The 17,175-nt window shown below is 37.0% G+C and overlaps 1 protein-coding gene across 1 annotated transcript in view; it reads left to right on the top strand.

Moving 5' to 3' along the window:
* Positions 1-17,175, top strand: part of DPP10 (dipeptidyl peptidase like 10) — a 143,149-nt gene that overhangs the window by 37,661 nt on the left and 88,313 nt on the right. Inside the window, exons 3-4 of the mRNA XM_026510117.4 lie at positions 2,464-2,618; positions 9,892-9,989. Coding sequence (XP_026365902.2) covers positions 2,529-2,618; positions 9,892-9,989 — 188 coding nt within the window. The 5' untranslated portion in view covers positions 2,464-2,528. The remainder of the gene's footprint in view (positions 1-2,463; positions 2,619-9,891; positions 9,990-17,175) is intronic.

Below are 17,175 nucleotides of genomic sequence, written 5' to 3'. Positions count from 1 at the left end.
ACTGTGCATGAGTCAGGGTAGATCCATGCTTCAAGCCAATTCTCTTTCCACAAGAAGTAGAAAACTAAAAATCTTGTTCAAAAGTCTGCCAGCTGGGAGCATTTGTTTTCTTTAGTCTTTTAACGCCACTGCTCAGTCAGACTGCGGTATAGAGCCTATCCAACTCCGGAGGCTTCGAGTACATCATGTAAACCTACCCATAACCTAGGCCTGTGTTTATTTCTCCCCTGCCAACTTGCATTAGAAAACACATCTTGAGGTTTTGATATGAGCTGGAGGAGAAAGGGTAAAGTGGAAGGTGCAATAATCCAGACATTTTACTTATGCGTTCTGTCCAGTCCCATATATACCCCTTCTATTTTATAGTGGGACGTTGCTGTATGCGTTCAGTTTTATGGTCAGTGAATCAGAGGACAGTCAGTTCATGATGGGCAGTTTGGGTTGCAGAGCCACTTGGTATCCCATGGTCAGGTTAATCGTTTCTGCAAGAGCCCAGTAGAGAGCTGCTTTTGAAAAGGAGAATATTTATCAGCACAGGAGGAAACGGCCTTCCTCTAAAGCTTGTAGTGCCTGTGTTTTGATTGCCATATAATGAGTGTCAGAAGCTCCACACAGCATCTCTGTTTACCATGCACCTTTACATTAGCAGTTTATCTGCTGGGTCACGAGGTAAAGACCGTAGGGAAGGTTGTACCATGCCCTTGATCTGCTGCATAGCCCTTTCTTTTTTCTTTTTTATAAAGATTTTATTTATTTATTTGAGAGAGAGATCCCCCTCTGGGGATGTAGCCTCTTAAACTTTATAGGAATTTATCTTCCACTCTACCTTAATGCAGAGAACGCCTAGCTTCCTGGGATAGAGGTTGCCTCTGTCAGCAAAAAGACTTGTGGGAATGTTGAGGTTCAACATCTTCAGCCATAAAATTGGACACATATAGCAACATTCCACTATAAATGTGTTATTTATGAGACTGGTCCAGAAAGCATATGTATACTGCACACGTTCACCCAAGCATCCTTGTCCTATGTGCCATTGTCCTGGACTTCTCCAATATCTCTGTCTTAGCTTTTAAAAACGACTGGAGTTGTGGGGCTCTGCCACCTTTACTATGCTCTCTTGGACCTCTGCCTTATCTCCCTGCAACAACAGAAGAGAGGGACTCCCTCAAAGACACCAAGGTGATCTTTTTTGTATTCCTGATTCTGCAGGCATGGTTTCCATTTCAGTTTATCCCTGTGGAATCTCCCTGAGGCATCATATGAACCATGCAAGCTTCATTTTACAATCTTTACAGGTGCCACTATTGTAGCAATTAAGTACCATAACCAGTTATCCTCCCAAAACCTTTCCTGTCTATCTGCATTTCATTCTATATCATCGCCAGTGACAACGGATTACTCAAGATTCCATCTTTTGCTGTGGATTATCTATGCTCCAGTTCCCTCCTGGAAAGATGATTATTACATCAAAGATAGTACAGGTATAGATGGATATAGATATAGATCACCAACTTAATATCAACATCTAATTTTAAAAGTCCCTTTTCTGAGTCTCTTACTGGTATTCATCATGGTATTTGTCACAGTACAAAGTTGGCACATTCAGTAATCTGAAGCAGATTTATTTACAAAGAGACCACATTTACAAAGTGAAACCATGAAGGACAGAGCTATACTCTAGACTAGTAGCAACCAAGCTATAATCACCCCTGTGACCATAGAGATGAGCCATTACAAGATACAAAAGGAGAAACTTTCACAGAAGAGACTGCATTGACAGGAGTAGTGACATCATTTAAAACACACAGCTAGACTGAAGTATCATTTCAGGGTAGAGCCAAGAAAATGCATACTCTGACTTTACTCTCCTCCTTCTAATCTCTTGCCATAGTACAATAAAGGCCATGCTCTGGAGGGCATGGTGGCCCTTCTGCTGTAGTTCATCCACGCTAATCTTCTGGACCAGAAAGCAGGTATAGATAAGTGAATAGTGGGTCTGGGGTCGCATGAAAGATATCCAATATATTTCTCATTCTCTTTTTTTAGAGCTTAAAATAGTTTCATAAGTCTAGTGGGTATTTAACTTGTTTGATGATGGAAATATGATTGAATGCAAATGTGAATGAATGGTGTCATAAATACGGTTTTATGCCATATTTCAGTCTTCAGTTACTGTTCTTATTCTTTTTACTCCAATAGTGCTTTCATTTTCTCTGTTCACATTGCTGACAGTCTATGAAATCCTGCCTTCATTGCTTCATTATTTCCTGCCATTGCATCTGCTTGTCCTGGGACTAAAAGGGTAACTCAGAAATACAGAATTCTCTATCATGTTGATAAAATCCAACACATTGTATAGAAAAAACAATGTATATGTGCAATGGAGATTTCAAGGACAGATGTTTGTGGGTCACTGAGCCCACATCTCTACAGTTGGTTTCAAATAACGCTCATTTATTCTAGAGGAACTTCTGCATTCTCACATTGCCCACTGGTGGTCACCAGATGGAGAAAGGCTTGCCTTCCTGATGATAAATGATTCGTTGGTGCCTAACATGGTTATCCCTCGATTTACTGGAGCGTTGTATCCCAAAGGAAAGCAGTATCCATATCCTAAGGTAAGTAACGTGGAAGTACTAGTTTGTTCTCTTTCCCTGCAACAGTGACTTGATTGATAGTATCCTTGGTTCATGAACAAGTTGTCTTTGCAGAAAAAAAAAAAGGGGGGGGGGAGCTTTTCTTCCTGGTCGGCGGATTCATCTTTTAGAGCTTGCAGTAGCCTATACACAGTGTTCTGGTAGGAAGAAGTAGAGATGATTCAGGGCTTGGGAATTGCCACTTTTGCTGCATTTCGTTCTCTTTGATTCTCTCATTCCTATTTTCCCTCGCCTTCCCAGTTGGAAAGAAAGTGAGTTTTCTCCAAAGCACATTCTGTGTGTGACTATTTGAATATTTGTTATATTCTAGTTGTTTCTAGGTGTTATAAGGGAAGAAAAAGTCCCATGGTCAAATAAGTTGAAAATTCTTAGTTAAAAATAAAATCCAACTTCTTGCAGATGCTTTCTTAGAGCACTTAATATACTGTATGTCAATGTGCATTATAAATCTCCCATAAAAAATTGACTAAGCATAAAGTATCTCCAGTAAGGAATAGACTAAGCATAAAGAATTTATTAGTATTAGTATTAACATCAGCATTATTTTGGCAAAGCATACTCTGGAACATACTTTATAACATGATGGGGTAGAGCCATAGCCAGGCGTAGCTAAGATAGATGGAATTGTTTTATTGAGTGAGGCAAATAGGGAACTCTTGCCCACTGAGCAAAACTATTTTCAAGTAGGGAGCAGGTTGCAAAAACATCTGGAGTGTAACTTTTTTTTTTCTATTGTATGGCATTTTTGATAACTTAAGATCTCTTTTTTAAAAAATAAATTTCCCCCATGTTTATACTACAGAGAAAAAGGCCCATGAATGAGGGAATTCATTATCATGGAAATTAATCATGGAAAGATGTCTTACAGGAAACTTTTTAAACTCTGTTTTACACATTTCAGCTCTTAATTAGGTAAGAGATGGCTGCTAATTCAATTTAGAAGCTATGTTTTTTGAAGATTTTATTTATTTATTTGAGAGAGAGAGCAAGTGAGAGAGCGAGAGAGAGCATGAGCAGAGGGGAGGGGCAAAGAGAGAGGGAGAAGCAGACTCCCCGTTGAGCAGGGAGCCTGAGGCAACACTCAAATCCAGGACCCTGGGATCATGATCTGAGCTGAAGGCAGATGCTTAACCAAATGAGCCACCCAGGCACCCTTAGAAGCTATTTTTAAGCCATTCCTTTAGAGAGTTTTACTTTGTTTCCTAAGCACGATAGATTTTATACCTTCATCTTGTGCGTTACATTAATCGGGCAAGGTATTGGATAAATTACCCATCACACAGAGTATTCTGTACTTGCAGTGAAGACATGGTTGGGGTAGGCATGGCTTTTCGTATTTTCCTGTCATCCACCAAACTCAAGTACTTAAAGAAGGGAACGAAGGGAGGGAGAGAGGAAGAAAAACAGCCTTGAATTTAGAGAGTTTGGGATAAGAAGAGCATTTCCTCAGTGAGATTCTGTACCCTCCCCCCCCCAAGCCTACCTTCCTTCCATAGATTGCGGTATTAAATGACAGGCTTAGAGCTGAGAAGGACAACAAGATCAAAATGAATCTGATTCTATGATATCGAAATATTATTTTTAGGGTCTTCTCTGGATATAAATTAGTAGGCACATATACTCAGTGTTCTTGAGGAGAAAATGGCAACTTGACCTACCCAAAATAAATAAATAAATAAATAATCATATTCGCCAAGAGATTTTTATCGTATTTCAGGTACATGACTTAAGACTTCTCTAGTATAGATTTAGTCATGTTTGATGAATGACGGTTTGTTCCTGTATAGCGTACCTGCACCTTTTTCCCCCCAGAAAATGACCGAAAAGAGTTCTCAAATGTATCAATTCTCACATCATTTCATTTACTTATGATGATGAAAGTTCACCTGACAGTTTAAATGCAAAACAAAGTGGCATATTGTGAAAAGCATATGTGAATAGGCAAGCTATTCACACACCACTGTTCAGTTTGTTTACTGCACAAAGGGAATAATATCAGCCACAGGGAAGGAACAACATTTTGTAATTCATTTCCCAAGAGGAGTGGGGATCTTCGGACTCACAGCATAAGAGCCAAATTCCATAAGTGCGTTTTCAAATCGCCTTCTCAGTAAGGGGCCACGGTGCTTGAACTTGGACACTCCTAGGCCTCATAACTAACACACTGAGGCAAACAAACAGACAAACAGAAATGTCTGAGAAAACTTAATGCAGAAGATACTGGGTTGACAAATCTAGATATGTCGTTATTAATAAGTTCTTTTATTAATCAATGTTTCTTAATAGTAAAGCTAGGCATAAAATAATGTTTGCTATTGTATAAATCACGTGTGCTAATAATATGCTTCATATTTTCAGAGAGGCTTTTCACTTTTTTTTTTCCTTACGTGGACCTCTTCACAATTGCCTCCATTTACAAATGGACAAGCCAAGCTCTCTAAAAGGCTAAGTGCTTTTATAAAAGTCACAGCTATTTTGAGAAGAGGGAAATAACCAATTTATTGATTCTGTCCCTCTCTGTAAAACTACCAGAGGTTAACCTGTATCTCCGAAGACATAGCTAGAATTGAAATTATCTTCTTGTGAAGCTAACAGATATATGTGGAGCTCTGTTCCATTTACTCCTAATGACTTATCTATATATGTAGTGGGATATACATAGGATTCTTAGATAGTCTCACATCTTAGGGAGAGAGAGAGAGAGAGGGATAGGGATTTGTAATACAGGGTAAAAGTCCTCAGTGTGTGTTAATGACAACCTTTGAGGAATATTAAGCATAAAGAAAAGATAGCTATTCTTGTGGCCAAGCCAAGAGAAAGAATCCTAAGTCCTCAGGAGGTTTTCAGTAGGAATCCCTGCCCAGACTTAAGACAACAGGACTCAAAAAAAAAAAAAAAAACAAAAACCAAGATCTGGGCTTGATCCTTGTTCTCAGATAAGTTTCAGTATCATTTTGGGTATATTACTTCAACTTTAAAAGTCTTATTATATTCTACTCTGGTTTAAAAAAAAAAAAAGGTTTGCTAGTTCTTCCACCAAAAACTGTATTATTTTGATTTGCTCTTACTTTTGTAATAAACTTAGAAAAAGTAGTACTTTAGACACTGAAGTAATTCATAGAGTTCACACTAAATTGTGCTTCAAATTAAACTAGATTAAAATGAGTGCAGCCAGTACTCAGTGTGGTCAGATTTACTGACGAAATACTTACACTAAACAAATATATTTGTATTTTACTTAATTCAGCATGATTCAGAACTCATAAAATACCCTATCATTAGCAATTCAGCACAAAAGAGATGCACAGTTCTATCTCAGTAACCTCAGGTTAATCTTCTTAATTAAAGCATTATCTCGTTTAATGACAATTTAGTTGCCAGTAAAATAAGGTTAATTATTATTGAGGCTTGTGTTTCAGAATCATAGAGGAAGGATTCTGTAGATATGCAGTCTTTCTGGCAAATGTGACTGTAAAAAGCAAATAGATGAACTCTTCTAATTTGCAAACTGTTGAAATGATCCAAATATTAAAAGGTACAAATGAACTTGCAGTGTGCACTTAATTTCAAAACTCCATGGAGAAATAAAAATCTAATTGAGATTATAGAATGTTGGATGGCTGAATTTTAGAAACAGCCTGATGTTTATTTTTTTGTCTAAAATTGGCCACATGTGTACCCAACTTTTAAATTTGTTTCCATGTAAAAGCTAACAGGGATATCCGTGATCCTATTCAGGTATAAGCATACAGAGCTGCAGACATTAAAAAAAAACAAAACTGCCTGATGATATGGTAATAACCATATATGTCTTTGACAAACGATGTCATAAAATTATTCATCATTGATAAGAACTGACAAAAAATAAAATTTAATTTCTTTTTTTTAATGAGCTTATTAAAGAATTTTAAAAATAGGAAGAATTTTTCACTAACTAGAAAAGTCAGTGTTTTAATAACTGTCTTTTTAAGTCACTACTGTATACTATTTAAGACATTTTAAAAAATTTTAGACATTTCTATAGATAATCTTCTTTTAGTCCACATAACAAAATTATGAGATATTTATAGCTACAAAAGGAAACCTGCTTTGGCTCAAAACTTCTGACTTGTGACATATTCTCAGTGAAGTATTGTCTCATTTTTGATAATCCAGTAAAATAACACTTGAGGATTTTTAACATATTGCCCATGGTCTATATTCAGTAACTAGCAGTCAAAATGTAAACCCAGGTTTCTCTGACTTGCAGGTTAAGCTAAACCAGTTCTCACAATGTAGTACTTTTAAAGAAGTATCAGCCTCATCTGAGAAACTGTTAGAAATGAGATTTTCATTTCCCATGACATAAGAAATGCTGGTTAAATCTTCTTAAACAATCCCTCCAGTCCTCTGGGTAATTCTTTTTTTTTTCTTTTTTAAAAAGATTTATTTGTTTTAGAGATAGAGAGAAAGAGAGTGCAAGCGGAGGGAGGATGAGAGGGAGAGGGACAACCAGACCCCTAACTGAGTGCAGAGCCTGATGCAGGGCTCGATCCCAGGACGCTTAACTGACTGCACCACCCAGAGACTCTCTGGGTAATTCTGATGCTGACTAACACCTTTTATAACCACTGAGCTGTAATATATATTATTGTGTACGTACATGTATACGATAACAAATATATTATTGGATATATATATGCATTACTACATATACTAGTAATAATATATATTACTGAAAAAATATGTATCAGTGTCTTACCAAATTTACATACTAATTATACTTATCTGAGAGTCTTGTTAAAATACAGACTCCTAGGCCCACACCTAGAGATTCTGATTTTTGTCTGCGTGGGGCCCAGAATTTGTGTTTCTAAGATTCTAGGCGATGCTGATGGATGCTGCCGGTCAAAGATCAACACTTTGAACGGCACTACTAAATATTATGTCCCAGCTCTAATTTTTAATATACCCGGTCAAACTAGAGAAAAGGTTAGATCGAATAATATGGGTAAGGCCAGTATTTTCAGGAAGGATCATGGCAATTACATGGAAATGGGAGTAATGTGAAAGGGAGCTCCTGTGTGTGGTAGAAGGCTAAATTGCCCAAGACAAGTGTGCCCAGGCACTTGAGGGGTTTAGAACAATGAAAAGCTTTATAAAATCTGACACGAGAGCCTTCTTTGTGAGGCAGGATCATAGCTTATCTTCCAGGAAGCCCTTCACTATATGAACTATTTCCATAATCTCTCTTTCTAGCATTGTGTTTCTGTAGCCAAGAACTTTCCGACGCCTGTCTTTGGCTCAAAACTTTTGACTTGTGTGTGATGCACCCCCACAGATGTGCTAGTCATTTTTCTCTGCACCAAAAACTAATGATGTACAATATGTTGGCTAAAAGACTCTAGTTTTTAGAGCTGCTTAAGGTTCACAACAAAATTGAAAGGTGGAGAGAATTCACTATGCCCCCTGCACCCACACATGCAGAGCCTCCCCCATTATCAGCTCCACTCACTACGGAGGTACTTTTGTTACCACCGATGAACCTATGAATCATAATCACCCGAAGTTCGTAGTTGACGTTACAGTTCACCATGGGTGCTGCACATCCTGTAGGTTTGGACAAATATATAATGACATGCATCTATCATTATGGTATCACACAGTATTTTTCACTGCCCTAAAAATCCTCTGGGTTCCACTCATTCATCCTTCCGTCTTCCCCTCCGTGCTACCTGTATTTACTAGCCTAACAACACAGTCCTTGAGGAGCTATTATGGACTGTTGGTGGAATGTATTATGTTGCTTCTGGTCCTGTTCAACTTTGGGTTTTTGTCAGTGCCAATTACTTGAACGTGGATTTTTCTTTCTCATCTTTAAATCACTTTTATAATCTCCTTAGATTTTTGTCAGTCTTCTGATTCAACCCACTTTTAATTTCCTTGTCTTTCTTTGTACATCTCTCATAAAGTCTTCTCCTAAAACATCAGCCACGCCACAGTGACACATCAGTACTTTGTTTAGGAACACATTGTGCCACAAGGAGTCAACTGATTCTACACCTCATTTATTCATGTAGACATTCTCTTATTCATTCATTCAAACTGATTGAGAGATGTTGGTAAAAGGTCCCTTTTGTGCCCCCTACAAGTTCACAGTATATTTAGAAAAACTTCGGAGGCCATTGCCTGGGAACAAACTGAAGCAAAGCACAGCAGGGAAGAGCATCCTGCGTTTAAATACCGGCTTCCTCCGTTATTGGGTATCCACCCTGCACAGTTGGCTTAGCTTCTCCATTGTCGTCTAGAAAACAGTTATAATTATATCTTAGGATGGAAGTGAGAATATTGAGTAAGATAATTCATGTAGTGCCTTTACTACATACTATGAGCCAGAAACATACAATACGCTAGACTAGTTTCTGCCTATCCTTATCGGGGTCTTTCTACTCATCTGCTGTGTACTTAGTGAGGGCCGACTGCTCTGTGGCTCACCACCTCCCAAGGGGCACTTACACCCCATCTGGTGTTCACTTAAGTTTAAAAGGAAACCTGAGGGAAGGGAAGGAAAAATAAGGTAATAACAGGAGAGAGGCAAACCATAAGATAGACTCCTAACTATAGAGAACAAACTGAGGGTTACCAGAGGGGAAGGGGGAGATCAGGTATTGGGTGATAGACATTAAGGAGGGCACTTGATGTAATGAGCACTGGGTATTATAGGCAACTGATGAACCACTAAATCCCACCCCTGAAACTAAAAAAGAAAAAGTATTTAATGCAATGGGAGTGGGTTAGGTATTGGGGAATTTTAAGCATGTGTCACCCAAATTGGCAAATCTTTTTCTCCTTCTTCTTCTTTTCTTTTTTCTTTTTTTTTTTTTTTTAATTAGCCAAGCTTTTTTCTCATTGCATTTCTTATCCTATAATGTGAGTAGCAGCTTGTTCCACTAGTTGTGTTGTTAAGCCAGCCCTCCTGGTGTCATTCTAGGGAAAGAACACAGTAGCACTGCCTAATGAATAAACTCATCATGATTTTCCATCACCTTTAATTGTCTGACTAAAATGCTTGAGAAACAGCAATCTGCAAAAACAATTAAAGGCAATCAGGTTGTTGAATTTAAAATCATTTCTACTTCAGAGAAGTTAAACTTTTTCCCTGTTCTAACGTAAAGGAATCACACCACATTTTCTTTTTTTCTCAATATATTTTAATGCTTAATATATTTGTATCACAATCTTCATTTTCTCAAAGGCAGGTCAAATGAACCCAACCATCAAATTATATGTTGTAAACCTATATGGACCAACTCATACTTTGGAACTCATGCCACCTGACAGCTTTAAATCGAGGTATGCGATTTCCATTTTATTTTTACTTGGAAATAGTTATTTTAACTTCAATTATCATTTTGTTGCAATTTAGAGAGATGTGATCAGCTGAACAAATCCACTTGAAAATAAATCTGAGGTTGCCCCATTAGTGCAGGAATGAACTCATTCTGGGTTTCTTGTTCCCAGGGAGGATTTAAAATTTCAAGGTGATTAGCAGCAACAGAAAACGACTAAACGTAGTGATATTGAGAATTAGACTTTTTGCAGAATGTGACAGGGAGATGGGGGCAAAGGATAATTTTCCATTCAATGTTCTTCCTGAAAATAGTTACTTTTTCTTTTTTTTAAAGGTCCTCTTTAAAAGAGTACAATCTTCCTAGATTTTGTGTATTTTTTCCAGCAGAAATTCTCCCTGTAGCTTGGGAATGATTCCCTAGCTTTCTTCTCCAGGCAGGGAAGTGTAATGGGATGTGGTTTCAAAATATCCTACATAAGAAGACTTCTTATTTAAGAAGGTTGAATGGATAGAGAAAAAAAAACATATTTTATATGTCAGAAGCATAATTTTACTATTAGTAAAATCTCCAGTAACACACAATGATTCAATTAACCATGTGGATTTTAAAGTTCAGAGTAGTCTCCAAACTTCAAGGGGGAGGGTATTCTTTCAAATAGTGTAACCCTTTGAAACTTTACACCTGTCCTGGAGATGGAATAGGTAGCTGATTTAGGAAAACACTTCCACACTACTGAATGATATGAGGCTCAGTTCAAACTTTGTTTTGATGCCATCAACAATCATGCTAGGGGAATGATTCAAATATAAATTCCACTCAAATGTTGTTCCATTGATGTATTTGGGAAAATTCCATCACAGTTGGGGATTTGCACAGACAGTGCAGCCTGCAGTATGTGGAAATTTTCCCTACTTGTAAATTTACTAAAAATTTATAGACTGCTTACACTGGAAGGGTGCCCATAACTACTTAATACAATCTGTTCCTATTATTGAGGGAAAAGATGAGGTCCAGGGAGAAAATAGAACCCCAAGATTAGTTGGTAACAAAGGTAGAAAATATGGTAAAGCCTGTTTCAAGTTATAGAGCATTTTATGCAGGTCATGATGAAGACCTTACAGGGCCATTGGAATTGACATTTAGAGTGCAGTAGGGTTGACCAAGTCAGAGAGGAACTCCACTGAACCCGGTCTACCAGTCATGAAGGAATTAGTCACAAATGAAACAATTATGGAAGCCATTAGTTTTTTATGTGGTCCTGAGCTCTTATCTTTTTCTCTGATTTGTTTAATGCTTTGAATTAACAGGAAAGGGCACTAGACTGGAGTGTCTGAGTCACATCTCTGCCACCATTTCATTACTTGATCTTGGACAAGTCACTCTACCTCTCTCTGGGTCTGAATAACCTCATTTTAAAGTAATAAGTTTTCATTTTCATCAGTCTTTTGAAATCTTTGAAATAGGAATCAACTTTACAGTATCCAGCTATCTTTTTAAGAAAAAGTAGTGATTCTGGACCCTGATGTTATAACCCAAGAGGTTGCTAGTGGGTTTACCAGATAGGATATAGTAATATAACCAAACACAAAAATTCCTAAAGACAGAATCAGGTGTCATTTATTTGGTTATTAGTTAAGTTTATATCTGTAATATTCGAAGTACAATATGACAAAATCAGTCATCCATGGCAAAAAGGTATCACATATTCTTAGATATAAATCCAATACATAGAATAAAATATGAGATCCCACTAAGAGTGAGGAAGAATCTTGTGAAGAAAGATCTCTTAAATGTAATTCAGGTATGTCGGTTTAGTGATGAACTTTGTCTACAATTTGGGGAAAGTCATGTAATACCTTATCTAAACAATGCACCAATTTTCCTTTTTCTCCCTCAGGGTCTTATGTAAGTGCCACCTATGGCATATGAAAATGTACCAAAATGTATGATTTTTGTTGAAAAACTCAAGATCAAAGTTTACTTCAAAATTGGTATTTTTAAATATTACCCCGGGTCAGTTTTATGGAAGTGTACTTCCTTACTCATCTGTCTGGCAGAAAGCTTCAGTCCAATTCACAGAAGAGTAATAAATGAATTTTAGATCATCTGCATTTAGTTACTCTGAGCACAGGTGTTACTTAGATGGGCTCAGAAACACACAAAAGAATGAAATAGATATATCCATGGTGCAAATCAAAAAGAAAGTTGCATTCATCCAGCTGCACATAAGATGGAAACCCAACTTTTATTTTTTCCTCGCTTTTTAGGATTATGAACATCTCTAATATTTAGTACATAGTACGTTAGCCATATAGAAATTAGCTAGAAAACTGTTGTGTCCTCCTACTTAGAGATCCCCAAAAGAGCATGTCATTTTTCATAATTTAGTGGTCAGGGTCCTAGCAATTAAACAGATGACACACTCAAGAAGGGTAAGTGAAATGCAATTAATTACGGGACTATTAGCAGAAATGTGAGCAGGATTAAGGGGAAACTCACAAAGGATGAGAAAGCAACTTTGTGTCTACAATAGGGGAAAGCTATTGCTGTCCCAGGACTGAAGGAATGAGGTGCAGGCTCAATTATGAATCCTGAAGAGGCCTGTAGCTGAAGAACAGGATGGACCAGGAAGACCTGTCCACAGATTGAGCAATTCAATCATTGCCAAACCACGCCCTAGTCAAAAGTGGATCCTGGGAATTAATACTCTGAACTCTGTCTCCTCCCAAGCTTGGAGTTCCTGCACAGGCCTTCCACTGGCAAGGCAGCCTCACTGTAGAGGCCAGCCTCTGGAAATGGCAGGGGGAGAGTTGGAGAATGGACCTGGCAAATGGAGAATATTCCATATAAATACTTTAAGAATAATATTTGCTATAAGAAGTTTATCATACTTTATGCATGTGTTGGCGATGACCACACGTGCACACAATGATTTTTCTGAAGCCACGTGAGAAAGTGTTCTGTATCTGTCTAGTGCTGTTTCTGTCTCTTCCTCCGTGTGTGTGTTTCTTTCAATCTATTTCTATACAGACATACAAACACACTCATACGCAAGCACATACACACATCTATGATTTATCTAACTAATGCAGGTGCTTCTCCTGCAAACCTGCCATATTTTTCTCATGTACACTTCGAGCCACGTAACTGATGGTGTTTTAACTGGTTGCATTAGTAGTGTACTTTGGACCTGGAGTTTACCATGGTAACTAACCCTTGTTTCCTTCTCTAACTTATCTTCCTTTTTCCCCTCCTAATTTACTTCCATGTTATTCTTAAATCTGCCTTAGCTAACTCAAATTCTTTTTTATATTTTAAAAATTTTAGATATATAAATATACATGTTAAAATGTTGGTACCAGTATTAGTAGCAGTATTCTCATATTTATTAGTGAGGGTGCTCCTATAAATTCCAAGAAATACAAATCATTTTTATTTTTTAAATGTGTAAGGATTAACATGCATAAATTAACTTATTAGTAACATACGTTGCCCATGCCCTATTAAGACCATCAAATGCCCTTTCTTTTTTTGGAGTTTGTGTGTTCATAACTATCCATATCATTTGAGGTTCTATTTAAACTCTCAATAACAGTATACCCAAATAATTAATTCATTCTGTAATAATTTACTTGTTTACTCTTTTGTTTGTATGTTATCTAAGCATCTATTATATTTTATATTATCTTCAGATAGCATAATAACAATAATGAATCATATTCTATTACACTGTACAGTTATAAACTTTTTTTTTTTCCTTTTTGGTCCTTCCCTTTTTTTCACTAAACTTGAACTTCATATGTGACCATTTCTTAGCCTTCTTTTTTCTCTCATAAGATCACCATTATGACAATAATAATTATTGAATATATATGTGCACACCTAAATAGGGAGGAAGATTTATAAGATAACTACAAAGATGGCCTGTTATGACTTGAGGTACCTTATAAACTATATTCTTTGACTCCCACTCCAAAGAGCAAGATTTGTTTAGAATTTGAAGATGTTAAGTCATTTGTTTTGGTTCGTTGATTGTTTATTTGGTTGATTGATTGATTGATATAACAGCTCATGTTTATAAGTATAATAGAAATATGTCTCCAAGCTGGAATCACCATTCAGTAGACCTTCCTTAACACCAGATACTTAAACTCTAGTCAAAGAAGGTAAATAAATTTCAATTCATATATATGGCTTTAAAAAGATATTAAAAGTATTCCATAACTTGGAGAAAGACATAATTTCTTTCCCTTTTTCTTTCTGCCACGCCCCTTCATTTTTTCTAAAAGTACATCTGTGATTCAGCTAAAGATCCTTTATCAAACAAATTCAGATCATGAATGCAACTTTTCTTCAATAGGAATTCAGCTCATACTCTTACCTTTATTTAATTATTGTCTGTGTTGATTCTTTAGAATGTAGCACAGTAGGAGCTAAGATAATGCTCCTTCATGAACATTCCAGACCCATTTGGGAGTTAGATGATTCATCTCCTCTTAAGGGGAAGGAATATTTTATAAATTTTTACAATGAGTATAAGGTATTGTAAGCATTCTGTATCATTATTGGGATTTATAATTAAGATTTTAAAAATACACATTTAAGTCCTGGTGAAAAAATATTTTTTTAATTCTTTTTTGTGGGGGAGAGGTAGAGGGAGAGAATCTTAAGCAGGCTCCACCCCCAGCACAGAGCTCCACAAGCATCTCATCGCATGACCCTGAAATTATGACCTGACCAGAAATCAAGAGTCAGAAGCTTAACCGACTGAACCACCCAGGCGCCCCCTGGTGGAAAGATTTCCACAGGCTAGGCATTTGTCACATTGTTTTGAGGAAGTGATTATCCTTTGCATTCAGGTATCTCCAGGCTATATAGTAAAGGTAGTATTTTGTCTTTGGTTTCTCCTTATTCTGTGCTTTGACATTATTGTATTATTTGAAATCTTTCTTTAGTCACCCACCCTTTTTGAGCCATCATTATTCTTAGCATATATCACTGATGTGACATTGTCATATTACCTGTCACCTGGGCTTGATAGCACCACGCTTTTTCTTCCTGTATCATTGAAGTATGCCTAGTCTACATCTTTTTTTCTGCCAAGGAATATCCGTGTCTTAAAAAAAAATCAAATTAAGAAATTTTTCTCTGTTCATGGAAATGTCCTCAATGACCCTTCTTACAAGTAATTCTTAGTTATTAACAAAGGTCTTTGCAGATCACTAGCTATGAGTTGGTCATGCATGCCATTACAATACAGTTATGGGTAGAGATCCTGGATTATCTGGAAGAGAGTGAACTTGGTGCAACTATATGTATACAAAGATTATGTTATAAACACAGAGTAGTGATTGGACAGAAAGCCAGTGAAAACACAGGTGTGACTTCTAACATAGTACCTGTCTGCCGATGATGCTGGGGCCTCCGTTCCTTGTGAATAATTAGATCTTCTGTGCCAGACCACCCAGTTGATAGAAAGTCTTTCTTGACTTGAGTGCAGTCCTCTAACCTGCTTGTCTCTGTGGCTCAAGAGGAGATGAGCTCCTTGGGGACTTCCTGGGTAATCCAGAGCCATGGAGACTTGGAACAAGCCGGTTAAGCCAGTTATATGGGGGGGGGGGGAACACATCTGCTAGTCACTGGTCATGGAACACCAGATCTAATGTGTTCATGAAATGGAGTTCTAGGAGGATAGCCACATCAGGAGCAGGAAGGCCAAGGAGTGTGATACCCAGTTAAGGGCCCTTCCCTAATCCCTCATTCAGAGGAAGCCTGATTACTTATGAGCAAACTAAGGAGAGGTACATCTAGGATCCTGGGACAAAGAAAGAAAGAATACAGATGTGTCTTACTTCTTACCTTTCATTTTAGATAATCCCAACACTTTATCATAGAAATTTCAGTGGCTTGAAATTACTCCTGAAAAACCTTATAAATTCAATTTTGGGACAACTCTTATCTTTCAGATTATAAATAAGGTATATACTAAGATAGTTCACATCACACTAAATTCTTATAGGCATTAAATACATTATATACAAACACACAAAATAATCACACTATTATTATTTTTAAGATTTTTATTTATTTATTTGACACAGAGAGAGAGAACACAAGCAGAGGGAGAGGCAGAGGGAGAGGGAGAAGCAGACTCCCTGCTGAGCAGGGAGCCCGATGTGGGGCTTGGGGATCATGACCTGAGCTGAAGGCAGACGCTTAACTGACTGAGCCACCCACGTGCCCTAAATAATCACATTATTTAATCAAAGAGAAAGATAAGTGGTATAACTAAGAATTAATTATTTGAGCTTAATTTTACACCTAAATTAGTGTTCCCTTTTAAAAAATCAACTTATTTACCAGATTTGCATTGGTTGAATTTTAGTTGATTTTCTAATATGAAATCCTTTTTAAAAGTCAAGATTTTCCATCATAGATAATAAATATGTGTCAATGTCTGTGAAGACATTATAAAGAAGATGTTCTTGCAACATTACACTTGAGGGCTATTTTGAAAGGGAAAACACTCAAGATGAATATTTAAATTATGTTTTGTTGTTGCAGTTATTTATTTAAAAAATTATTCATGTTGGTTGTCATCTCATTTGACACAGTATGTAATATTACTCGCATTAGCTAACTAAGATAAATTCCTGATTGCGTTTTAAAATTTATATGTATCAGTTCTATCTAGATTTTTCTATAAATACAACCTCCTTGATTTTGCAGCCTGTGGTCATTTGTTTACAATAACCAAATTATTTTTTTTTACTTTAATTCTAAACAACATTTACACCAACTAATCAAAAATATATATTGTCAGAATTCAGCATTTCCTTTCCATTTTTTTTTTAAGATTTTATTTATTTATTTGACAGAGACAGCCAGCGAGAGAGGGAACACAAGCAGGGGGAGTGGGAGAGGAATAAGCAGGCTTCCTGTGGAGGAGCCTGATGCGGGGCTTGATCCCAGAACTCCAGGATCACGCCCTGAGCCAAAGGCAGATGCTTAACGACTGAGCCACCCAGGCGCCCCAGCATTTCCTTTCCTGATTATAGTATCCACTATCATTTTCCTCCATGCTAAATTCTCTGCATAAATCCATTAAAGCTTAATACCTATATTTTTCCCTTTTTAATATTCATACTGCTGAACATGATAATGCATGCAAAATAAATCAGTTTAAA

The sequence above is a fragment of the Ursus arctos genome, unplaced genomic scaffold (assembly GCF_023065955.2).
Source record: "Ursus arctos isolate Adak ecotype North America unplaced genomic scaffold, UrsArc2.0 scaffold_1, whole genome shotgun sequence".
Lineage (NCBI taxonomy): Eukaryota > Metazoa > Chordata > Mammalia > Carnivora > Ursidae > Ursus > Ursus arctos.
This window is presented reverse-complemented; position numbering and strand designations above follow the sequence as displayed.